This window comes from Macrotis lagotis, chromosome 1, assembly GCF_037893015.1.
Source record: "Macrotis lagotis isolate mMagLag1 chromosome 1, bilby.v1.9.chrom.fasta, whole genome shotgun sequence".
Taxonomy (NCBI): domain Eukaryota; kingdom Metazoa; phylum Chordata; class Mammalia; order Peramelemorphia; family Peramelidae; genus Macrotis; species Macrotis lagotis.
Window position 1 is genome coordinate 611,425,203 of NC_133658.1, and position 26,150 is coordinate 611,451,352.

General features: G+C 37.3%; 2 protein-coding genes across 7 annotated transcripts in view; one reads left to right on the plus strand and one right to left on the minus strand.

Annotated features, from left to right (window-relative positions):
* The window catches only part of C1H2orf76 (chromosome 1 C2orf76 homolog), a 127,378-nt gene that overhangs the window by 62,984 nt on the left and 38,244 nt on the right, over positions 1–26,150 (plus strand). Inside the window, exon 7 of one of the 4 annotated variants that reach the window (XR_012474130.1) lies at positions 109–194. The exons of 1 other annotated variant lie outside the window; for it this stretch is intronic. Coding sequence is in view for 2 of the 3 variants with exons in the window: in XM_074215005.1 (XP_074071106.1) it covers positions 109–185 (77 nt within the window). In the remaining variant the exon portion in view is untranslated. Of the gene's footprint in view, positions 1–108; positions 9,500–26,150 lie in introns of those variants that run through there. 2 more of the 4 variants (XM_074215005.1, XM_074215003.1) reach the window with 2 other exon arrangements.
* STEAP3 (STEAP3 metalloreductase) overlaps positions 11,810–26,150 on the minus strand; it is a 58,858-nt gene continuing 44,517 nt past the window's right edge. For all 3 annotated transcript variants that reach the window (XM_074214998.1, XM_074215000.1, XM_074214999.1), the window contains exons 2-5: positions 24,883–25,382; positions 22,127–22,654; positions 19,003–19,167; positions 11,810–14,515 (exon numbers count right to left, since the gene is read on the minus strand). In XM_074214998.1, coding sequence (XP_074071099.1) covers positions 14,234–14,515; positions 19,003–19,167; positions 22,127–22,654; positions 24,883–25,382 — 1,475 coding nt within the window. In that variant the 3' untranslated portion in view covers positions 11,810–14,233. The remainder of the gene's footprint in view (positions 14,516–19,002; positions 19,168–22,126; positions 22,655–24,882; positions 25,383–26,150) is intronic.

Sequence of the window (26,150 nt, forward strand, 5' to 3'; positions counted from 1 at the left end):
TCATTTAAGGGATCTAGAAGGTAAAATTCAGAATCAGTATACCTGTGTTTCTAGTTTAAGTTTAATTTTCATTTAAATTTTTCAAAAATTGATTTTTCTTTCTTTCAGCCAATGAAACTGAAATTGCATTCTTCTGTGAAGAAGATTACAAGACATACAAAGCTAATCCTGTTTCATCCTGGTGAAGACATAGGAGGCTTGTTTTTTGCATACCTGTACTAAGCTCTTTATTTGTTTTGTAAGGGTTTTTTCAAACTGATAAATAAATCCTAAAAGATTAGCTATAATTTCTTTTCACAGTCTGCCATTTGTATCCAAACTCTAGTGTGTTAAATAATAAGAACCTAAGAACAGAAACATCATTTACATCTTTCCCAAGATAATTTTAATCTGATGACTTTACATTTCTCAAAAATATTCACTTCCCCTCCCCCACTTTGTATTTTTATCATCTAGGAGCATTGTAAATTAATATAACATTTCTTTTTGTGATAGCAACCTTATTGAGATTTTCAAAAATAAAAACTAAAAATAGTAAATGGAATATACCAATGGAACATTGTTCCATTTCTTTATAGTTTTGCTCTTAACATTTTTTTCAAAATCTTAGAATTTCTTGCAACGATATATTATTTTGTAAGAATTTATAAGAGAAGGTAGTTTACTTAGTTTTTATTTGAAGTTATTATTTTATTTGTCCACTCAAAGAGATGATGACCTAGTGTGATCATTTCATCCATTTTTTTCAGTTTCTTGCTTGTATGACAATCACAAAGGAAAAAGGCATTACATATTCCAGAGAGATTTTTATGATGTCTAACTTTTTAAAACTACATAGTCAGCATAAACAGCATGGCTGAATTTCAGATGGCCTGAGAAGTAAAATACAATAGAACTAAATTCATGTCTTCAGGGAGAAAAGGTATCTCTATTGCTTAGAGAAAATTGCTCTTTGAAAACAAGTTTGTCCTTGAAGATAAAATCTTTCAGACTATAACAGCATTTTTCACTCAAAATCATCAAATCGATAAACCCCTTCTGTGTGCTGGGGAACTGTTCTAGTTGCTGGGGCAACAAAGACAAAAGAAAATGCCTCTGCCCTCTAGGTGCTTCTTTTCTTTGGGGGTAAGCACCATATATTCATAAAAGTTTATTTTACACTACATATATTAGGCTGCCTCATATATATATATGTGTGTATATATACATATATATGTATATGTATACACACACACACACATATAGTACATGGAAGAGTAGAGTGTTCACCACGGTAAAGTGACATGGCATGGCATAGGATGAGGCTGTAGTAAAGGAGACCTGAAAGCAGCCATCAGACAAGCAGAGTAAGATCTTAAGAGAAAACAGGGTCAAGGAAACTTAGAGAAGAGAATATCCAAGAGGAGAGGATGGTCAACACTGAATTGTTTCATGAAGGTTAAAAAAGGATGATGATTGAGAAAAGATCATTGGATTTCAAAATTTAAAAAATCACTGGTAACCTTAAAAAAACCAAACCCATTTCTTCAAAAGAAAATTAACAGAGTAGTAGTTAGAAAGAGACTTAGTCTAAAGTTGAAGTTCCCAGGCTCATAATTGCTCTTTGAAGCTACAGAAGCTTAAATGTTTGTTTTGTTTTTACCACAGCATCAAGGAGGGACTCCAAATCTTGCCTCCTAAGCAGGAGCAAGTCATTTAAATGCTCAGTACTTTGAGCAATACACAAACAACTACAAATGACAGAATAGTTGAAGTTTGTACCAGTGAGGATTTTTTAAAACTAAAATTCTCTGTACTAATGAAATCACCAAAAACCAATCTTTGTACCTTATGATTTTGTTGTTCTTTTGCTGAGTCATCATACAACTTCTTAAAATAATGAATTTTCAATGTATTTCAAATATATCCCAATTATAAAAATTCAATTTATATTTAGCAATAATTTTAAGTCTTAGCTATATGTATATATTGTCACTTTAAGCAAAGTAACTAAAAAATGGTTGTATCTATAATATTTTTTTAAATTATTAAACTATTGGGGCAGCTAGGTGGCACAGTGAATAGAGCACTGGCCTTGGAGTCAGGAGGACCTCATACATTTAATAATTACCTAGCTGTGTGATCTTGGGCAAGTAACTTAACCCCATTGTCTTTTTTTTGGGGGGGGGGGTTTGCAAGGCAAATGGAGTTAAGTGGCTTGCCCAAGGCCACACAACTAGTTAATTATTAAGTGTCTGAGACCGCATTTGAACCCAGGTTACTCCTGACTCCAAGGCTGGTGCTTTATCCACTACGCCACCTAGCCACCACCCCCCAATTGTCTTTCAAAAAACCCTCCAAAAATAAAAGTATTAAAATATCTACTTAAACATGTCTCCCTCCTTTCTTCGAAATGGAAAAAAAAAAGTAATAAACTTTGGAAAGAATTACTTTTTCAAGTACAAATTAGACTAGGTAGCCTTTGGCATCCTTTCCAACTTTTAGATTCTCTGTATCACTAAGGTAAGTCATAGATTTATCATTTGGTCTCCTTATGGTATAGAGAATACTCCAATTTATGTCCTGGTACTTGATTGAGTCTCCTCATACCATATCTACATCACTATGACATCATGTCGCCTTACAAATTTGTCTTGACTTCTGTAATCCTTTCCAGGTAGTCTTTAGCTTAAGTATCACTTTATATTCCCATGTTCATTCTTGCCCAAATGTTCTTCACCATTCTTCTGGATATACTTCCTTGAGTATTTCTTTTTTCATAGTGCTGCTCCATTTCTCCTTTTATCTATTTTATTTCTTTTGAATTTTTTTGTACATTCTATATCCACCCCCCCAAAGAAAATATAAGTCCCCATTGTAAGAAACCCTTTTTTCATTTTCAACATTGTATCCCTTGCATCCATCATTGTATCTTTTGCATCAACTCTGTTTCTTGCAAAGTATCTTAGTTACACATAGTAGACACTCAGTTGAATGGATTAGAATAATATGAGATGGTATGAGATACAAAAGGCAGCGGTTGTTTATTTCTTTTAAATTTTTTTTTTTTTTGGCTTTAAGTTAGTCTTCTACTAACATCTTCATTTATTCAGGCAAGCATTTATTAAGTGCCTAATATATGCCTGAAACTGTCTTGTATGCTAGTATTACTACTACAAAAACAATGCAGATAATCTCTATTGAATGTAATACATTCTTAGCAAACCTAACTAAAAAAAAAGTTTGTTTTCTGTTCATTTGCAGAATGTAAATGCAAGATTTAGCAAGATAATCATTTAGGGCAGAAGTTCATAACCTTTTTTGTGTTAGGGACCCCCTAGGGAGAATGATGAAGCCAGTGGACTCTTGGAATAATGTTTATTGTATGTGTCTTATGGGAATATATAGGTATATAAATGCCTATGTATACACAACCATATATGCTTTTGATAGGTTTGCTCCAGCAAAGACCTTTTTTTTGGTACGCTCCTATTATCTGCCTCTGAAAGAGTCAGATTTCAATTTGTGTCTCTCAAAGATACTGTTGTTTGGATATAGCCAGATGTAGTTCCCTACAAACTGCATGTCTCAAGAGGGAGCCAGAAATCTTATGATAAAGTTAGTAAGATCTGGGTTCACATCTTGCTTCTGATACTATATGTGTGATGATAGACAAATCACTGAATCTCTCCCACATTTTCCTTACCAGTAAGTGAAACAAATACCTGAAGTACTGAAGGCAAGGCTAAGGGTACCCTTTGCAAATACTCTTTATAAACCTTGAAGATATGATAAATGATGTTAAAATCATATTGATGCGTGAAGGAAGTTGGATGAAGGTATGACAGTGATGACCTAGTCTATTTTAGTAATTATAATGTTTGGGAACAATAATTTCAGAGAAAAGGATTAGATATGGAGAAGAAGAAAAGATTATTTCTTCCCTACCCCATCCTAAATAGATTGGTAATTTGTAATGGAAAATATTGATAGTGAGCATTAGTGAATTTTGTGGTCATCTAGGTGAGTAATTTTAGAAGACAGGATGTTAATTTATCTGTACACACATGTTAAACTAGTATATTAGTTTTAGAAAATAAACCTCTTTCATTGCCTGGTCAGGAAAGCATAAATATACCCAGATTCATACTCAACTTTCATAATCATCTAATACGTTAAAACCAGTTTAGTTTAAACTCCCTGGAATGCATCAAAAATTCCTTCAATTTTTGTTAAAGAACGAGTGTGTGTGTGTGTGTGTGTGTGTGTGTGTGTGTGTGTGTGTATGTTAAGTTAAGCAGCGCCTGTTAGGATACTCCCGTTTTTCTTTTGTCCTCTTTGTATTTTAAGTGCTTAACAGTGACTGCCATAGAATACATGCTCAATAAAAATTTGTTGACTCACTAATTGAAAAATGCAAGTAATTCTGGTATTGAATTGAGGCTGATTTCTAGATTTTTGATCAGGTTATTATAGTGTATTTTATAATAACGTATTGGATTCATGAGTAGCACATGGAGTATGTCAGTGGTATCTTACAATCTCAATTTTTACAGGACAGTGACCCAATTATGTGTTCTTATGGTATATGACACTTTCTGTAAAAAGGAACAGTCAGAAGTGTTATGATCAACATGGAAAAGAACTCTATTTCAAGACCCTACTAATAAAGAGCAATTATACACTGAAGCAAATAGAAACAATGAATCTCTTGAGTTATTTTATGTATTTAGGGAAGTGATTTTTTGGTTTTGGGTTATTAGGTAGCTGTCTATACCCAAGACAAATGTCTTACTGCAACTAAAGAGCTCTAACCACCTCAGTAAATGATTTCTGCAATTGCTGGGATTTAAGTTAAGATTTGGGTAGTTCCAAAAAGTTCTCTAAGTCAGGCCAGGACAAAGGCACATTGGTGGGGACCTAGACTGTTATACTTCCTTTTTTTTTCTTTCTTAATTTTTTTTTGCTTTTTTGCAAGGAAAGGAGGTTAAGTGACTTGCCCAAAGTCACACAGCTATGTACTTGTTAAGTGTCTGAGTTCGGATCTTAACTCAGGTCCTTCTGACTTCAGGGCTGGTGCTCTATCCCCTGCTCCACCTAGCTGCCCTCCGTTATACTTTCATTTCTCAATTTTTAAGCCCCACTTTAATCAAGAAAGAACAAAATCTCACTTAAGACTTTCCTTCCAATTTTAATGGGAAGACTTTTGGATGGCCCTTTTTGAGGGTTAAATCTTATGACAAACATCTCCCTAAAATGAATAGAGTGAAAAGTTTTCTGAACGAGAAACAAGTTATAGATTAGAGGCTCAGTAAGGGAGTATAGGAAAAATCTGAATGTGAGAAACCTAATCGGCAGCAACTGAATGGAAGCAGTTGGGAAAAGACTGTCATCAGTGGAAAGAGATAACTGGTTTGCAGAGTAAATTATATTGAGTACAGGTGATAGTGGATCTGCAGTCCTGAATTCTGGTGTGTTTCCAATAGAATTGAATGACTAAGATCCTTTTTTGATTTCTTGTGAAAAGTTGGTTTGTGTCTATTGGTTTTGAGTTTAGTTTCTACAGGCACCCACATTTTCATGCAGCTGACACATTTTTGTTTTGCCATTCAGTTCCTTTGTATGCCTAGAGGCAATTCTGGTGCCTCCTCAGTATTTTTTTTTCCCTAGCTGGAAGATAATGCTGTGGTAGTTATTAGCAATAAGCACAATAAGTGTCCTAGATTGTCTTTTGTTTCTGTTTGAAATGTCCCTGGAAAGCGGAGAGGGAGAGGTGGAGGGAGAAAAATGGAGATTCTACAGTTGTAGAAATGATGATTGTTCTTTCCACCTAACTGTTTTAAAACAAAGTTACTTGTTTTAAAAGTGACCTAGAAGTGAACTTTTAAAAGGCATTTAAAATTAATGAAAAACATAAGAGACATACCATTCAGTATATTCAAGCTATTTATCCTTTTCTTTGCATCATAGATAATGATCCCATAGTGCTTCTTAGCATTCTTTCAATGTTTTGTAGTTAGTGCTGCTATTATTAATTTTCATGATATCTATAATACTCATTTCCTAGAAGCTAAAAAAACTTGACATAAATGATTGACTCATTATGACATTTGCATGAAGTACAGGAAAATGATAGGAGTTTCATATTCTCATGAGGAAACTGAGGCACCACACCTGAAAAGCCTGTCCCAGGGCAGGGCTCTTGGTACCATTTGGATACTATCCATATCCTTGTCTCTCAACACTAATATCTACTACTAACATGCTCATGAGATTCTTTTTACATGTTCTTTTCTCCAGTATATTTTTTTCTCAATCCAATTTCTGCCTCACATTTGACAAAATGTTCCCTTTAATACTGACTGAATCAGGCTTTACATGTCTTCTTTGATCTTTGCAAATTATCATTAGTTAGTAATTGATAAAAAGAAAGTAACTAGATATCTCAATCAGTTGAGCACTGGGCCTGGAGTCAGGAAGATAGGAGTTCAAATTTTGCCTTAGATGCCTACTTTGTTTTTGATTCTGAGCGAATCATTTAATTTGTTTGTCTTAATCTTGAGCAAGTTGCTTAATTTCTGTTTGCCTTAATCCACTGAAGGAAGTGGCAAATGACAGTATCTTTGCCAAGAAAACCCCATGGTTAGTATTGATGTGCTGTAATTCATGAGGTCATGAAGAATCAGATTAACTCAACAATAACAACAACAGAAGCCACAGCAGGTAATGATGTAGTCTTCTAAAGATTCCTTCAGAAAATTCTGTACACAAGTTGAAGGAGGAAAATTGAAGACCTCTTCTGGTTAGTCTAAAGGTACCCAGATAAAAATATTTCTAAATGGAAATTTTGGGGGCTGTGTTTTCAAGACATAAACTTCAGCCTTATAGTTTTATGCTATGACTGGTATTAAAGAATAGAATCTCTGTAAAGAAAATTAGTTTCTTCCTATAAATTTCTTCATTAAAAGAAATATCCCAGATAAAAAAAGGAGGGAAAATGTGGTTAATGTGGAAAAGCACTAGGAAGTTTTACTTTTCTTTTGTGTTGATTACCACCAGGTGTCAGCATAGTCTGTTCCATAGGCATTTTGGGATTGAATGGGCAAGAAAATATTGAATTGCTTTAATGGTAATGATTAATAGACAGGGTGGTAATTTTAGCTTAGAAGCTTATTGTTGGGTTTTGGAGGGGGGAGATATTCTGAATTTCAAAACTTCTAGCTTGTAAATAATGTTGGTTAAAGTATTGAAATGGAAAAGTGTTCTTATTAAGACTATAACTTATATTTCATTTTGATCCAATATTGTCTGATTTACAATATTTTAGAGCATTTGATGTCTGGCTTAATTTTGTCCAGTTACATATTCCAATCAATGCTTAAATACCATTTCTGTTGTTACTACTGCTGCTACTACTACACATTATCATATACAATTTATAATATGTCACAATTAGGATTCTTTGTTTTAAAATTCTAATACTTGAATAAGACAAGCAGATTTAAGTAGATCATTTTCTGAAGGTTTGAAATACATTTTGGAATGTTTGCTTCCCTTTGTGCTTAAACAAATCCTTTCTAGAATCAAATTCACTTTTTTAATTTGTTCTGATGTGTGTAGAAGCTTGGAGGTATCCTTCTGGAAATGAAAAACCCAAACCTTAAAGTGGTGCTCTCAAAGGTTTGGAAGTAAAAAATAACTCCTGTTCTATAAAAACTAGAATTATGTTGTAAAACCACTCTAGGCGACTCATCTATCCTTCTCAAAGACAAAAGTTCTCTAAGGTCCCTTCCAGCTCTAAAATTCTGTCACTAATGCACACCTTTAGATAATTTCATAAATCATTACATTTGTATTTCTAGTTCATTTTAAAAAGAAACAAAACAACTTTTGTATGAGCTTTTTTTTTTTTTTTTTTAGATTTTTCAAGTCAGTGGGGTTAAGTGGCTTGCCCAAGGCCACACGGCTAGGTAATTATTAAGTGTCTGAGGTCAGATTTGAACCCAGGTACTCCTGACTCCAAAGCCAGTGCTCTATCTACTGCGCCACCTAGCCGCCTGAATATGAGAGCTTTTTTAAAAAGCCTGTCACATAATTATATAATAATCTTGGCCAACATTTTTTCTGGATTTCTGGTCCTTTCCCCTGAGATACAAAAGAATTCATTTTTAATAACACTTGTCAAAAAAAAATTTTTAGTACCAGGCTTAATGTTTTAATTCTTTTCTCTATTTTTATCATGTCCCCTCCTTGCTGGGAAATTTGGAATATTTTTTAATCTTAGCTTATTTTTGTTGTTCTGGGGACTGAACTGATTATGCAGTACTATGGGCTTGATTTTTTTCTTTTAACTTTCCTCTAGGGATCAAATTGTGCTTTCCAACCATCCCCTTTAATCCTCTAATCCAGGGAAAGGTAACAGGGGTGCTCACACCTATCCATCAGGACCTACTAAGACTGACATTTTACAGTCTTTTTAACTGGGCTACACAGAACAGAAAGCTCAGAGGTGAAAGCATCCATTACTCATCACCCATCCCTCCAGCCATCTATCTCAGATGACACAGGTACTTTTAAAAGGAGTGGGGAAAGGAATGTATATACACATTTAAAAGTCTAGACACTGCCTATGGAAGAGAATAGAACAAAAGTTGGCTGTTGGCTGTCACCTGGAATCACAGAACTGTGAAGTGCTGAATCACACCAAGGACACAGAGGGCTTTTCTGAGTGACAGGCCCCCCCTAGCAGCTCTCATTGTAGCTAAAAGTTCAGTTTAAAACATTCCTAAACTCTCTTCATTGCCATTCCTGCTTCAAAGCAAGTTACTCTCAACACAGCTGCTTCATGGTAAATAGAGTTATAAGGTGGATGCTATTTTTTTTCTGATTTTACATAATTTTTACTCCTTCTCATTCCCCTAAATGCAGCTTTCAGTATAGAACACAGTGGTGACTAGGACATTGAGTGTTTTATATAAGGCCCTTATACCAAACAGTATACTTGCTGTAAAGACAGACCATTATGGACTTGCCCATTTCATCAGTGTAACAATCAGGGACAATTTTAGGGTTTCTGTGATGGAGAATACCATCTGTGTCCAGAGAAATTGTGGAGTTTAAACAAAGACCAAAGACTTCAATTAAAAAAAGTTATTGTGTAATTTTGCTATCACTTATATTTTATTTTTTTCCTTAAGGATATGATTTCTCTCTCAACATATTCAATTTCAATGTATAGCATGAAAAAAATGTAGAGACTATCAGATTGCCTTCTATGGGGGATGGAATCAAGATTGGGGGAAAAATTGTAAAATTCAAAAAACAAAGACAGATTATTGTTTAGAAAATGATGGCATAGGCATATACATATGTGTGTATATATGTGTACATACATATATATATATATATATGTGTGTATAAATTTTTTTAAAAAGTTATATTTCGGGGTGGCTAGGTGGCGTAGTGGATAAAGCACCGGCCTTGGGAGTCAGGAGTACCTGGGTTCAAATCCGGTCACAGACACTTAATAATTACCTAGCTGTGTGGCCTTGGGCAAGCCACTTAACCCCATTTGTCTTGCAAAAATCTAAAAAAAAAAAGTTATACTACTTTCCCTATAGTGTCAATCTAAGAAGAATGATGTCTGGAGGGCATCATCTTCCCCATACTGTTAATGCAGTTTCATCTTGGCATGTAGGAGATGTTGGATCCTTGAAGGCTTCAGAAGTTTCCTAACAAGTTGGAAAGGCTTCATATGAACTCAGTGATAGACTTGACTATTTGCTGTTTGGTGAGTTTGAACAGACTTATCACAATAAAATTTTTTGCTACAGCAACTTAGGAGCCATGCTGTATTCCTTCCTCTTTACTCTCCATATCCAATCTGTTGACAATTTATTGATTTCAATTTGACAACATCTCTCCTATACTTACCAAAAAACCACTTTACAAGTACAAAATCAGAGAGGTAAAGATAGAAATAGCAATTTCAGCTGAAAAAAAAAAGAGGAGGGAAAGTTTTAGTGGATTCTAATTTCCACATTCAGAGGAAATACAGAGGAAATTTTATTAGTAGACAACAAGGAGGACACTGAATAGAATTTGAATGCAAGTTTTAACTATTTTATTCATTTATTAACTGTGTGATGCTGGATAAGTCATTTCACTTCCTCTGTGCTTTCGTTTCCTCATTTATAAACTGAGAAAGTTGAACCCAATGCCCTCGGGTTTCTTACAATTCTAAATCTCCTTCTACCTGGCACCCACAAAGACTTGACTCCCTCCTGTTGACATGCAATAATGACTACCCTTTCCAATATCAGTTGTACTGTTACTCACACTTATTGATAGTGTTTTTGGGGAACTTGGGATTCTTGTTCCATAGTATTCCTTTTAGACTCTTGACTCTGCTGCCATCATTCAATAACCTTGAGGTTTATTCAGTACATTTTTATCACCCAGTCAAAATAATGGTAGCTGTCATTTACCAATTCCTGGGAGACTCTCCTTCCTCTGAGATGAGTGCCTAATTCAGTTTTTCTTTCTTCCCCAACTCTTGCCCTCAAATTAGGAGTCATCTCATCTCATCTACCTCAAACATCTTCCTCCATTGTTTTCCCCTTCATTCATTCCTTTCCCATGAGGAGATGGGTTTTCTTCTCAGGGGCAAACCCTTTGTCTTCTCCAGTATATTACCCCTTTATCATCCCAACTCTTTCACTAATCTTCGAATTCTGCCTGCTTCCCTGTTGCCTAACAGAGTCTCTGCCAAGAGCAAACCCCAAGTAGGAATATCAGACATGACTGAAAAACAACAAAAATTGAGATGTGCCTGCAGATATCCTTATGTATGGTTTGATGACCCCATTTCTGTTTGGGTGGGCTAAGAGGAAAAGATAATATAATCATATCTGAGATCCAGATAACATTTTACCTAAATCCACCCATTCTGTGATAGTCACTTCTGTAACAGTCACCCATTGAAAATGAAAGGGTTGAGAGGGGAAGGGAACAAGGAACAGATAGTCACCTATCTGCCAGTACTGTGCTAAGCTTTGTAATTAATAATTATCTCACTTGATCCTCACAGCAACCATGAGGTATGTGTGCTCTTTTTACTCCCAATTTACAATTGAGATAGAGGCAGACAGAAGTTAAGTGACTAGCTTTCAGTCACACATCTAGTGTCGGAGGGCAGATTTGAATTCAGGTCTTCCCTACCCCAAGAAGAGCCCACCCTTGCACCAGCCCCTACTGAAGTCCCCAGGTGATCTAGAGACCAGAGACAGGAAGAACTGTACCAACACCACCTATGCAATTGCTAGTTTGTCTAATTGCCTTTATAATTGCCTTGAAGGACTTAGCTGAGATGGGAGAAGTTGGGAGCAAAATTAAGCATTCTTGAGGGGAAAGGAATCTGTTTTGGAGTTGAGATCCATTATCATGGCAAGAATGTGGATTGTTTTCCCACCTTTCCAATGAATCACATATCCATTGGGGTCAGACCATAGGGCACTGTCACCGTACTTAATTTAGTGACTACTGAATTAGATGACCTCTTGAGCTCTCCTCCAAGGCAAAGTCTTTAAGGTGATAATAGTAACATTCTTTCATTACTGCTTTTTTACTTTTAGTTTTGGTTTACTAATTTTGTCTAGTGCCAGTTTTGCAAGAAATAGTTTCAAGACAAAATATTTTTATATATTGTATATATATTGTATTTATGTATATATATATATATATATATAGTATATATATTTTATATATTGTATCCTATTGGGGGACCAACCTCCTGTTAATATTTAAGAATCTATAATCAGTGTCTTCTCACAAATAGGAGAAATAAGGAGCCCACATTTATCAGTATTTTTGTTTATTATCACTGATTCTTAAATGTTTTCTACAAAGTAAAAACAAAGTACATAGATTTTAAATAGCATAGATTTCAAACGTAAACCTTATATTGTGACATTTAGGATTTCAAGAGCTTGTTTAGGCACATTTTTACCTATAGGCACATAGAAAGATGAGGCTGTAACTGAGGTGATTTGCTGTCTTGGCAATGATATAATCAGCTTTCTGGTGAGGTAGGGAAAAGTTGCAATAGAGAACAAGATTAAACATACAACTAGTCTTATTCAAAATATGATTATCTAAATTGTGGATTTTCCAGGTTCTTTGCTTTTTTGTTTCCCTCCCACTGTTTACCTTTTAGGCATTTCACTGCTCATTAGCACCTATTTCAAGAGGTGATGGGGGAGGGAGAAGTATAAATCATTCTGTTACTTGTCAATAATTGCTTTTAAAAGAACATAAAACACTGTCTAATGAGGTTTTTTGGATTATTGATTTAATATCTCCATGTTTTCCCTATACTCCATTAGCATGGAAGTGATGGTTCTACCCCAAGCAAATGATAAAATTTTTCATTCAGTAATCCTCTTCATTCCCTGACATCCACCAGAGTGGAAGTCATTTGGAGGCAGATTTCTACTGCTTGATCTAGGACTAGCAGTTGTTCTCTTATTTGCGAAGTGACTGCACAGGCTTCCTATTTCTTCGTGGTCATTGGTCTAATCAGGTCACTTTGCACTTCAATTATCTTTTTCCTAAGTATTTCCTAAGCACTACATAGACACGAAACCATGAAACACTACTGTGAAGGAAGGTAGTGCCTTACTTGTTTCACAGGCTAGATAAGAAATGGTGCCATTTCTCTTACTAAACAGATTTCTTCTCCACTTTAGCCACTTCTTTCCTACATAGAGGCCATAAACTTGGACTTGCCCCAACAGACTGAGGCAGTATACTGGGACCAACTCTTTCCCATCGGTGTGTGGAATTTTTTTTTTTTTTTTGGTTTCCAATATAGACCCCCCCCCACACCCCCAATGTTGAAAGGTCATGTTTTTCTGATGGGAAATCTCCTTATCACCCACTTTTTTCCCCTTCCTTTTCTCTACAGGTAATGTGAAGGGGCTTTTTAATATCAACCCATAAGAAATGGCACATGATTATCCTACAGCCCTGGGCAATGTTCTGAACCTGTATAGCTCTTGTACTTTTTAGGCAGCAACACTTCACATTTAGAGTTCTGGCAAAAAAAAAAAAAAACACCCTATAAGTAATTAAAAAAAATAATTTTCCCATTAGGAGAATCAGCAACACTGCACAGCTGCAACACAGATCACTTAGTGGAATCTCAGACAGACACACACACACACACACACACACATATTTGTATATGTTGACATATGTATACCAACATAGTGGAGAAAAATAGCTCAAGGGCCTTAAAAAAAAGGCTTAACTCCAAAGCTGGGACCTCTTCCCCCCCCCCCCCACCTCAACCTGAGTTTCTAGGTGGGTGTTTTTATATCTTGGGAGAGAATCAAAATAATGTTCTCAGAGGTGAGAAGGCAAAGGAAAATTAAAGGAAAGAAAGGAAATTATGCTTCTACTCAGGACTGTGTTCATTTGCTGCTCTGGTAAGGAAGAGACTTCACACTTCTGCATGATAATCAATTTGCAGCTGCCAGTGGTGATTTCTGACTTTCAGGAAGAAATCTTCTCCAGCCAAGGGGAGGATTAGGTAAGCAGCTCCAGGCCCAAACCCCCCTAGAGCAAAGGATGGCATTTCTGTTCTTTCCTGTTCACCCACAGTCATCTTTTGTCAGCATCCCGTAATTAGCTGGGGACCATCTGGGGAGGAGGACATGAAGAGTCAGTAGCATTTTTTCTGATGGCTGATGCTGCATGAGACGTTCATTAACTAGTTTATAATTTTGACCCTAAATATTTGAAGCCATACCAGGGAGAACCGCTGCTAACAATATTGTTTTAACTGTGCTTTAGGCATGTTATTTTAATGACTCAATTCTGGTAAAGCCTTTGGGTGTGGAAAAGGGAATAAACCATATTAATCCAAACAAATAGGCCTATGTTTGTACTTCACTGCAGATCTGGTCAAGAGTATTGTCTTAACTAGCATCTGAAATTTTTAAAGCTAGATATCAAAATTTCAGTGGCTTTTTGTTTTGGCTAAATATGATAATTCTAATAAATTCCATATATACACATATATGCATATCTCCAATATTACTGCATAAAGGAGCTTTCCAGGAATTCAAAACTTATCAACATATATTCATATTTACCCACAATTATATCAAATTGCACAATTAAGAAAAAAAAAGCCCTAAGGTAGTCATAGTGCATTAAGTATCACAGGTATGCCCCACAGAAAACACATGATTTACAAGCGACTTGTTTTTTCAGTGTAGGGGTAGTCAGTAGGTAATACAAACTTGACTGTGGTTTCCTTCTCCCAACCTCTTCTGATTCTTGCCAGTCGATGGTGAAGACAGGGCAAGAGAAACAGCCCTCTGGCCAGGATAACCATGCATGGCACCAGCAGCGTAAGTGTGAAGGTGGGAGGTAAGTAAAACTTATAACTACTCTCTTCAAAGGCTCTTGTCCAGCCGTAGGTGAGTGTGTGAAGGGTAGCTACAACAAGGGCCAGGAAGCCAAGGGTGGACTAGTGGGAAATAAAAGAAAACAGATCATTAGTTTTCCATTTCTAGTGCTTCTGTCCTTTGCATTGATGAAATAATGAATAACTGCTCTGTTTAGTATGCTTCTAGGCCCATCTTTCTGTGTGTTATCCTCTCCTTAACCCAGAATGAGTCCATATTTATTCTACTGCAGGAAATCTTAGCTGTTCTATCAACATTGTTAGTGTTTTGCCACTCCCCTTCCTCCCCCCAACAACAATAAGAAAAAAACTCACTTTGTATTGATTCTATGTGTGTGTATGCATTTATAATCTCCATGTACATGTTTTCCCCATGGGAATGCAAGTTCCTTGAGGGAAGAGACTGTTAGACATGCCAGTGTCTAGCATAACACCTGGAAAGAAGCAAGCCTCAAATATCCTTTTTAAATAGAAAATAAGATATTTTGTTGAGACAGAATATTTTTCTCAGGTTCTTATATTTAAACATATAATCCTCTGTCAAATTTCTTTGCATCTTAGTTTCATCTGAGAGATAATAGAAATTAAGAATTATAAAATGTTTAGCTGAAAGGGAACTCCTCAGAGGCCCCTCAATTTGTGGATGAGGAAATAAACATAGCTACAGTTAAATTTAAGAGTTGTGGAAAACTAGGTGGTGTAGTGGATAGAGTGCAGAGCCTGGAGTCATAAAGACTCATCTTCCTGAGTTCAAATTCAGCTTTAAATTCATTTAATCCTGTTTGCCTCAATTTTCTCATGTTCTGGAGAAGGAAATGGCAAATTGCTCTAGTATCTTTACTAAGAAAACCCCAAATGGGGTTATAAAGAGGACATGACTCAAACTGTAGGATTGAAATCAGGTCTGTCTGACTACAATTATCAGAAATGCCTAATATGTAAGAATTCATGAGGAAACTCCTTTGCAAATGTAAAGATGTTTTAGACATGCTTTCTTCTCTTGCTGGATATTTCATTTTGTTATGTGGCACCCTTGAATGGGCAGGGGAAATAAATGGAATTGAAACTAATATCAGTTTCTTTAGCTCTTGGTTAACACAACATTATGTAATTTTGGATTGCCCAGGGGCTTGTTCCCAGATCCTGTATCTCAAGTCAAAATTCAGTAGAGGCAGGGCATTCATCTTTTTTTTTCATCTTTTGTTCTTAAAAATAAAAGGTAAACTTTTAAACCCTGAACTTACAAAAATATCTCTCCCTGCTACAGTGCTGAAATTTTATTATTCTTCCTTTTCAATATGTACAATATAAGGCAGAACTTGGAAGCTGCAGCTGGTTTTTGCCAACAGAATCAAATCCTCTGGCTTTCTTCAGCAGCAACAGTCCAGGATATGTAATCTACTCCTGCTTAGTGGAACAACTTTTTGTTGGGGGAGGAACCTGCTGTTTATTTCAATTGTGGATAAATCATGTACCACAAGATACTGTGGTCTGAAACAGAAAATCCTGGAGTCAGGTCAGAGAGAAAAGGATTAGATAAATAAAATTATTTTTTCTCAATTTTTAAAGTGTCACAGTTCTAAGAACCTTTCTAGAGATTCTAAGCAGGAGGAGGTGAATTGTTTGTCTGCTATATAGAAGTTGAGGAGTTCTAGCAATAATTTTAAATCATTGAATTTATTTTGTTTTTGAGTTATTAACTAGGTACTGCTTATTTTGATTCTTTAGGTCTCTACCACCTAGTAGATGTCCAAATAACATTTGTTGACTAAGGTGATGATCGTATTTGTGGTGCCACTGCAGCCCTGCTATGACATAACAGATTTCATTTCTGGAAAAGTACATTTTGGATGCCATCCAAAGAAAGATAGGGTCCCTGTCAAAAGGAATCTTACAGTCTAGCTGGGGAGACAAGTGGAACAATTAAGAGTACAATATAATATTCCAAACATCAGCATTTTAATGCTGGTGTAATAAGGTGTTACATGGGTAATAGGAAGAATATTGGACAAGTAAAGGGACCTGAATTTGAATGCTATTTTCACCACTAGATAGCTGAGATCTTTCTTTTTTTTAGGCTTTTTGCAAGGCAAATGGGGTTGAGTAGCTTGCCCAAGGCCACACAGCTAGGTAATTATTAAGTGTCTGAGGCTGGATTTGAACCCAGGTACTCCTAACTCCAGGGCTGGTGCTCTATCCACTGTGGCACCTAGCTGCCCCTAGATAGCTGAGATCTTAAGTAATCAAATTTCTGTTGAACCATTTTTCTCATTTGTGAAATGGGGATAATAGTACTTTGTACTACCTGATTCATATGATTGTTGAGGAAAATTTTTTGGTAAAGTGTAAAGTAGTTTACAGGTGGAGAACAAGGAAGCATATTTGATGGATCTCATAGAAGGCTTACCTTTAATGGTGCAGGCTACAATCTATGTTGTATGATTCATGTACCTCCCTGGCATTAAATTTAGCACACATCACCTACCCAATATACTGAAGACTTTTTCAGGCTTTTAACATTTTGTGGGTACCACTGCAACATCATTTAACTTGTTATCCCTTATTTCTGGATGATAATGACAATATTTGTAAGGGGATTCAAAGCCCAGGGAGAATATTCTTACTAAAAACTATAAGCTTGGGGAAGCTAGGTGGTGCAGTGGATAGAGCCCTGGTCCTGGAATCTCAAATTTGTTTAAATTTTTTTTTTATAATTGCCATCTTACTATTTGCTTTCCTGTGCTCTGAAGAAAACAACTCCTTCATATGTAAAATAGAGCTAAGGGAAGCTGATGACTTTTAGAAATCAAGAAACAATACAACAAAACCAAAAGAATGGAAAACTAAAAGAAAATGTGAAATATCTCATTGAAAAAATAGCTGACCTAGAAAACAGATCCAGGAGAGACAATTTAAAAATTATTGGGCCACTTTAAAGCCAGGAAAAGACTCTAGACTTCATTTTTAAATCCAGGAAAATTGCCCTGATATCCTAGAAGCAGAGGGTAAAATAGAAAATGCGGAAATCCACTGATCACCTCCTAAAAAGAAATCCCCCACCCCAAAAAAAAACTCGTGAGAAATATTGTAGCCAAATTCCAGAACTCCAAAGTCAAAGAGAAAATATTAGCAGTCAAAAAGAAACAATTCAAATATTGTGATGCCTTAGTCATGATTACACAGGATTTGGCAGCATCTACATTAAGGGCTTGTAAGGCTTGGAATATGATATTCCAGAAGGCAAAAGAGTTTGGATTACAAGAGAATCAATACTCAGCAAAACTGAACATCCTTTTTCAGGGGAAAAGAGAAACATTAAATGAAATAGGGGACCTTCAAACTTTACTATTGAAACAGAGCTGAAAAGAAAGTTTCATCTCATAGTCTGGGACTCAGGTGAAGCGTATAGAGAATGGATGGCAAGGACAAATTATGATGGATTTAATGTTAAACTACATATATTCCTGCATGGGAAGATAATACTGATAACTCATATGAACCTTCTCATTTATTAGACCAGTTAGAAGGAGCATAGATAGACAAGGCACAGGAGGGAGTTGAATATAATGGTATGACTTTAAAGATAGAATCAATGGGTGGAAAAGAATCCTGGAAGAAAGGGAAAGGAAAGGTAGAATGGGCTATTTCACATAAGAGTCAAAAACTTTTGCAATGGAGTGGAAGGGGGTAAAGTGAGGGGGAATGAGTGAGCCTTCATTCTCAATGGAAGTGGCTCAGAGAGGAAATAACATACACACTCAATAGGGCATAGAACTCTATCCTACCCTAGAGGAAAAAGGAGAAGGGGATGGGGGAAGGGAGGGGGTGGTGTAGGTGATAGAAGAGAGAGAAGATCATTGGGAGAAGGTAGTCAGATACAACACACTTTTGAGGAGGGACAAAATGAAAGGAGAGAGAATAGAGTAAATGGGAGTGGGGGGGGATAGAATGGAGGGAAATACAGTTAACAATAGCAACTGTGGGAAAAAGCAACTTCTTTGACTTGGACATATGATAAAGAATCTGATTCACTCCAGAAACAAAGCTGATGGTAACTGAACACAAACTGAAATACATTTTTTTCTTTTTTTTCTCAAAAAAATAATTACTTTCTAATCCAATGTATTTTGTTTTATGCATTTAAAAATATGATTCTCAGAAGGGGTCCATAATTTTTGCCAGGTTGCTGAAGAGACCATGACACAGAAATGATAAGTTAGAGGCACTGCTTTACTAATACCTCAAAACCACCTTAGGAGGCAGATGATAATATCTCTATTTCATAGTCAAAGAATTGACCGAGAGATTAAGTAACTTGCCCAGGGGTCATATATCTAGTATCTGAGGCCAAATTTGAACTTGGGTGTTCCTGACTCCAGGCCTAGGGTTCTATCTACTATGCTGAGCAGCTACTATTTGCTAGCCCATCTTTTACAGACTAGGAAAATTGAGTCATATCACAGAAAAGGAATAGATGTGTTTGTGACAGAGACAAGAGCTTAGACTACACAGTCTCGGACTATGCTTTTTAGGAAATGAGTTTCTTTTACCTGAACAAAACTGAACTCCCTCCAGTTGAGAGAGTTTGAGATAGAAGGCAGTGAGGTGATGGCCAGCAGTGACATGAGGCCTAGGGCCAGGATTCCCAATGAGATATAAATCTCCATTCTCCAGACTTCCTCCTCATTCCATTCATTGCTCTTGTTTGCCCAAACCTATCATAGACAAAAAAAAAATCAAGAAACATAGTCATCAACAGCTGAAGGTAGATTGATGAGTGAGTAGTGAATAGTTTCTCCACTCAAGACCTAGAAAGCTTCAAAGGCTGTCAAGGTGAGGGGTGGGGTGAGAGGGAGGCATGGGTCAGAATTTAGAACAGATATAAAGAAGACTACCTAACACTAAGAGAGAATGTGAATTCTTCCTTGGATAGCTTTCCAAATGGGATTAATTAGAGTGGAGATAGAATCTGAGTTTTGCTTTTGGATTTAAGAGATTGTTAAATGTAGAAGTGATTAGATGTATGATTATATGCTGTGACCTCTGAGAAATAACTGTAGCTCTTATGATTCAAAAAAAAAATTCAGTGTTTTGAAAATGCTTTCAGTGCAAACAGTTCACATTATTCAGGTTATTTTCCTGAAAGGCCAACACAAAAGTCAACTTGAGAGGGTTGAACTAGATGGCCCTCGTTATTCCAAATAAATAATATGGACTTGGCAATAGGGGAAGGAACAAATACTTCTCTCAGTTACAGCTCTGGGATGGCCACCAGCAACAGCACCTGAGGTGGTAAGCCAAAGGATATTATATACATGCCAAAGGAATATATCATTCTTTCACACCTGCAATATAGATAATCATTCCCATCAGCTATAATTTCCTTTAAACATGTAAAGGTTTACAGATTTAGGAGGTCTAGATTCTAGTCCCAATTCTGTCACTACTAGTTATGTGACCTTGGACAAGACATTTTTCACACTGAATTTTAGTTTCCTTATTTGCTGGAATTGGGTGAATGATGCCTAATATCCTATTCAGCCCAATCTTCTAATTGTATATCTATATCATTGTTAAAAAAATCAACATTAGCCAGAAAGGTGTAGCTAATGTTACTTCTCATAAAGAAGCATACAGATTTTCTCCTTATTAACACCCAACATGTTAACATATCTACTGGACTTTAATAATGCTAATTAAATCCATTTTGAAATTTTTTGGTTCTTTCAAGATCTAAGAGGCAATCATAACTGGGTAATATTAAGATTACCCACCTGATGTTGAAAACTAGAACTTTGATTAAAGTTCTCATGTGCAATTTACCTATTTTTTTCCCCATTGATATTTTCACTTTAAAAGGAAGGTTTGGGGTGGCATAGAGGGAAGATTCATATTAGAATTCAGGCCCCAGTCAACCAGTTGCCTTTCATTAATCTGAGCTTTTAGCTGTTTCCTTCCTCCCTCCCCCAATTTTAATAAAGAACATTTTTATATACAGAAGTAAACAGTAATTAAACAGTAAAGTTAATTAGAATCTAGTATTCCAAGCATATCTCCATTTCTTCAGAAACATTTTTATGTTTAGAGCAAAATATTGTTTTGGGTGATAAATATGCATCTAGTGGGAAGAGATGATTTGCAAGGGAAAGGTTAAATGATTTCTTTTGAAATGGTTTTCTTTTCCTGGTGCTATAGTCAGATGCATAAAAAAGGTGCAATAATTCAGAAAAAAGAACTGGCATATGTACACACTCACATGTGTGTGCATTTGTGTCTAATGGTAGTGATCTCTAGAGTAGGGGATGGAGAGGGAGGAAGAAAAAAGTTACAAGGTTGGCCCTATATCCACTATTCCATGCTGCCTGTCAACAAAAAAAGTATCTGAATATCCCAAACCCTGTGGAAGGATACCCTTAATGGCTTGAGGAGCCTTTGCTCAGTTACTATATAAAGTTACCCAAATCTTGTAGGAGGGTTTTGGGGAGTGAAAAATGGCGTCAAATGCATGAGCTTACCTGTAGCTATGACTGTACAAAGCAGTGTGGGGCCACTAAAGAATTTGAGAGTACTGCTGTCTTTGATTATGTACAACAAATAGGTTAAACTTCAATGAAAAATGATATAACATTCAGTTTTGATATATCCATATCATGGAAACAAATGTAAAGACTATCAGACTACCCCGCTGTGTGTGGGGGGGGATTGGAAAATTCAAAACCTTGCAAAAAAATGATTGGTGGGGCAGCTTGGTGGTGGAGTGGATAGAGCACTGGCCCTGGAGTCAGGAGTACCTGAGTTCAAATCCAGCCTCAGACACTTAATAATTACCTAGCTGTGTGGCCTTGGGCAAGTCACTTAACCCCATTGCCTTAAATGAAATTTTAAAAAGTGATTGGTAGAAACTACAATTGTATACAATTGGAAAACAAAATATATAATAAAAAAAAAGTTATAGATTTGTGATGGAAAATACCATCCATATTCAGAGAAAGAACTATGGAGTTTAAATGCAGACCAAAGATTATTATCTTCAATTTTTAAAAGTTGTCATATATTCTTTCCCCCCTCTCATTTTTTCTTTTTAGAAAAAATTTTAAACTCTCATTTTAAATTTTTGAGTTTCTTTTTTCACAACATGATTAATATGGATATATAGTTAACATAGTTATACATGTTTAGTCAATTTAAGATTGCTTTCTGCCAGAGGAGGGTGGTGGGAAGGGAGGGAGAAAAATGTTAAATGCACAACCTCACCAAAAATGGTTGTTGAAAATTATCTTTGAATGTAGTTGGAAAAATAAATAAATAAAAAAGAAAGAAAAATGATGTTGTTGATGTCACTATTTAATGCCCAGAATGTTGAAACTGGAGACATCCTTAGAGAAAATTTAATCCAATCCCTAGATGTATTCCCCCAAGGAAACCAAGGTCCAGTAGCTATTTAGGGACAGAACTAGGATTAGAATATTGTTCTCCTGATTCCACATTAGTGTTTTGTATGTTTTTCTTTTTCTTCTTACATGACTAAAGGGGTCTGACCCAGAAATAAACATGCCAGAACTTATAAAACCAAGGAGGTTTCTGGATTTTAGGTCAAATACTTATCTGTTCTCCCCCACCCCCACCCCAGGATATCACAGTTTTCCAATGTCTTGGGACTCCAGGAGAGAATACCTGCTTGACAGCATTATTGATAAGCTGGTAGCGATGAGAACGGAGCATGGGTCGGCAGAAGCTGTAGACAGCATGCAAAGAAGCGCAGAAAAAACTGAGGAGGCCAATCTGTTTGCGGTGCTGGAGCCAGTGGTCGAGCCAGTCGGGAAATCGGCGGTATTTTGTGCCCCGATGAAGCTGCAAGAAGCTGGCCAGGACCCCAGGTAAATACACCAGGGATAACATGACATAAGCCACACAGGGCAAAGTGGTGTTGACCACGAAGATGGGGAGTTTATAGAAGTAGTTTTTGTGCTCCTGGATATATGGATATAGCACATCCCGGATGAAGTTATAAATGTAGAAGAAGATCAAGAGTCCCAGGCCCAAGATGGTTGGAATCTTCCACTCAGGGAGGAGCCGCAGAGGGATGGCCTCAATCTCCCTGGCAGCCACCAGTGACCCCATGTCGACTGAACTGAAGCCCATGGCTCGGGCTATCTCGGAGACCTTACGTTTTGCTTCAGGATGATTTCCAGAGATTAGCACCTAAAGGAAATGAATGTCATGAAACAAGCTCACGAAAGGATCATTATATCTTAGAAAGGTAGAGAGCCAGGAGGGATCTTATAGATCACTTAGTTTAATTGGGCCTAGCAGCTCAGCCCTGCTCCCTGCTTCCACCCCTTTGGTGAGGTCATTTTTTAAGGGAGAGCCTTGGTGATAACCACTTACATTTGAACAAAATTTTATACTTCTCAAAGAGCATCACCATCCATTAATACCTCAGCTATTACTACTGCCTTTCCTGTCCACCATGCTGCTTCCAGGCCTCTGGCTACACAGGGTCTTCACTTGCCAGCATACATTGGCTCCCTTTTCCCTGCATCTCTGTGGCCCCTTTCTCCCTTTTGTGAATTCCTCCCAGAACCACTATTCTGGGGGAAGAACCCAGACCAGGCATCCTTAATTCTCTAGACTTCACCAAGACCCCCAGAGGGAGTTCTTTTTCCCCATCTCGCCCTTTCAGTTACCTTTCATAGGTTATCTTCTCTTGTTTGAATATAAGTTCCTTGAAGTCAAAGACATTCCTTTATCGCTTGTATCTCTAGTACTTAACATAGTGCCAGGTTATTAATTAATTATGGAGATTCTGTGGCACAGTGGATAGAGCATAGGAGTTTGAATCCAGGCTCAGGAACGTAATGCTTACTAGCTGTGTGACCTTGGTCAAGTCACTTAACCCTGACTGCCTTGCATCTAGGGTCATCTCCAATTTTCCTGATTCATATCTGGCCACTGGATCCAGATGGTTCTGGAGGAGAAAGTTAGGCTGATGACTTAGCACAGCATCCCCTCACTCAAATCCAAATCAGGTGCTTGTCATGGTATCACCTCCCTGATGTCATGGTTTTCTTTGAGAATAAAGGATAACCGTCATCAGGGGATTCTGTCCCTAATCACTAGGAATTAAACTGAAACTAGTCATTTTCCAGTTGTGTTCTCTGTGACCTCAGTTGGGATTTTCTTGGCTACCATTTTCTTTTCCAGCTCATTTTACAGGTGAGGAAACTGAGGTAAACCAGTTGGATGACTTGCCCAAGGTTACACAACTAATAAGTGTCTGAGGCCAGATTTGAAGTCAGGACGATGAGTCTTCCTGATTCCAAGTCTGGTATTCCATCCACTAAGCCACCTAGCTAACCTATATAGCATGTTGTATAGACATTGCAATTAGGGTTAGTTTAGAATAGTGTTCCATCACTTCATTAATCATACACATAACATCTTCTCAAGTGGTTTTCCAGGGCTGAGGAGTTCATAAAAGAATTACAGTGTCTCTTAGTCCCCCACTCTTTCACTGCCCCAGATACTTGGCAAGCGTGCCTCTGGAGTCCACTAGCTATAAAAAGTGTCTCTGCAATTTTCCGTTTGGAATTTGGACTCTATACTTTCAGTTTCTCTTCTGAATGACAGATGGTGCCAGGAGGATCAATTTCATTAGCTTCGTGCTGCCCACCAAAGCACGGTCGTGCCAGTGATCCCAGCAGGGCATTCTGCCTGGGAAGCTTCACCCCCATTCCTCTCCTATGGGAACATGTCACACACACACACACACACACACACACACACACACACACACACACACAGAGCCAATGAGCACCCCAGCTTCCAGCCTCTGGTCCCATCAGCCTTGGTCCTCACACCTCATCACTGTCCTCAGACTCTCTGGAGGGCAAAGCCAAACCCCCAAGCTCTGTCCAAGAGGAGGCCTCAAGACAGACATGGCATTTCCCACCTGGCTGCACTACTGTGGGACTTCTTTAAGCCCTCCACCATACCCCCAGCATCAAGTCTCTTTTCCCCCACTCTCCTGCCTGATTTTAGCTTCCTTTTGTGTAAGCTGTCTATTAAAATGACATTTCTAGAGGACAAGAGCAGTCTTTTTTCAGATTTGTATCCATGACACAAAGTAAATGCTTTATAAATGTGTCATGATTATTGTTGACAATATTCCCCCTGCTTGGGAATGTTATCCCTCCCTCCCTTCTACTTAGCCAAATCTTACTCTACTTAGTAATCTTACTCTACCCACTTTAAATCCTATTCTACTTTTTCTTTCTTCCATGTTCCTAGCTTTTCTCAATTAGTAATTTATTATATATTGTTACATTAGTCTCTGGTCGATCTTATCTCACAGTGTAACCTGTGTCTCCTATTTCTATATCCCTTATAGGAGGGTACAGGTATCCTTTATCTTCCTCTCACAAGCTTACCTGTTTGCTCCCCTCTCTGGGGCCAGCCTGCAGGGCCCAGGCAGAGAGGACGTTGAAGGCCTTGACAACTGTGCAGGTAGGGAAGAGGGACGCAAGGTATTCAGCATTGGACTCTCGCTGCTGGAGGTGCTCCTGTTCCGTGCTGTTGCTCACATCCACTAGGATCTTGCCCACCAGCAGGTCACTCAAGCCACAAAGCGTAGAGAAGTGCTCCCGGTACATGGCCACAAAGATTATTTCAGGTGTAATCACGGCCTCTTTTTGGAAGGTTACTTGGACTGCAGCAGGGAACAACCCTGCTGTTCTTTTTGGGTTACGGCTCCCAACAATAACATCAAAACCTGAGCCCACCAGGCGTGTAGCCAAAGACCGAGCAAAGTCCCCACTGCCCAGGATGCCCACGGGCTGGGTCTGGCTGGAAATCTGTATGAGATTGGGGTTGCTGTCCAAAAACTGATGGGAAATAAGGGGTTTGTTCATGTCTCCAGACATCCTTTCAGCTGAAATGAAAAACAAGCTGTTTTAGTCAACTCTCCCTTCCTTAACACTTCATCATCTATTTCAAGCTATCATCCCAAATTCATGAAGGGATATAGAGAAATAAATTAAGAATTTATTTGGGAAATTCCAGAATTTTATACCTTCAGCTTGAAAGATTTGTTGTGGGTTTTGTTTTTGAGTGTGTGTGAGTGTTAGGGGTAGTGATGCTTAATGAAGTCTGATTCTGTTTACTAAGTAAAGTTATGGAAATACAGACCCACAAGGAATATAATGTCTCATAAAAATAACAGGGGTTAAGAAGTTTTAGAATGAATAATAGACTTGATAATAAACAAAACTGTACATTTTGAGGTCAAGGTCATACCTGAGAAAAATTAAGTTAATGAAATTTATCTATGACACCCACCCATCTTCTCTCTTAGTTGTTCATTATAAGGTGATCTTGTCTCCCTAGACATGTATAAAATCTGTCCTTAAAATGTTTGTTGAAAATAGCTCATTATATGATCCCATCTGGGCAACTGAACTAGAAAAAGGAACTCTTGATGATAAAAAATGTCCTAGCAAGTTAGGGGCAGTGCTCAGTTTAGAGCCTGATCTGAGGATTCCCAAGTCAGTCTTATCACCTATTGTATTTAATGGTCATCTCTTTTTCACACACATGTCTATATATATATTGTACCTGCTGTCCTTTCCTTTTCCCCAGGTCTGTCTCTAACATATACACAAACACACACACACACACACACACACACACACACACCCTT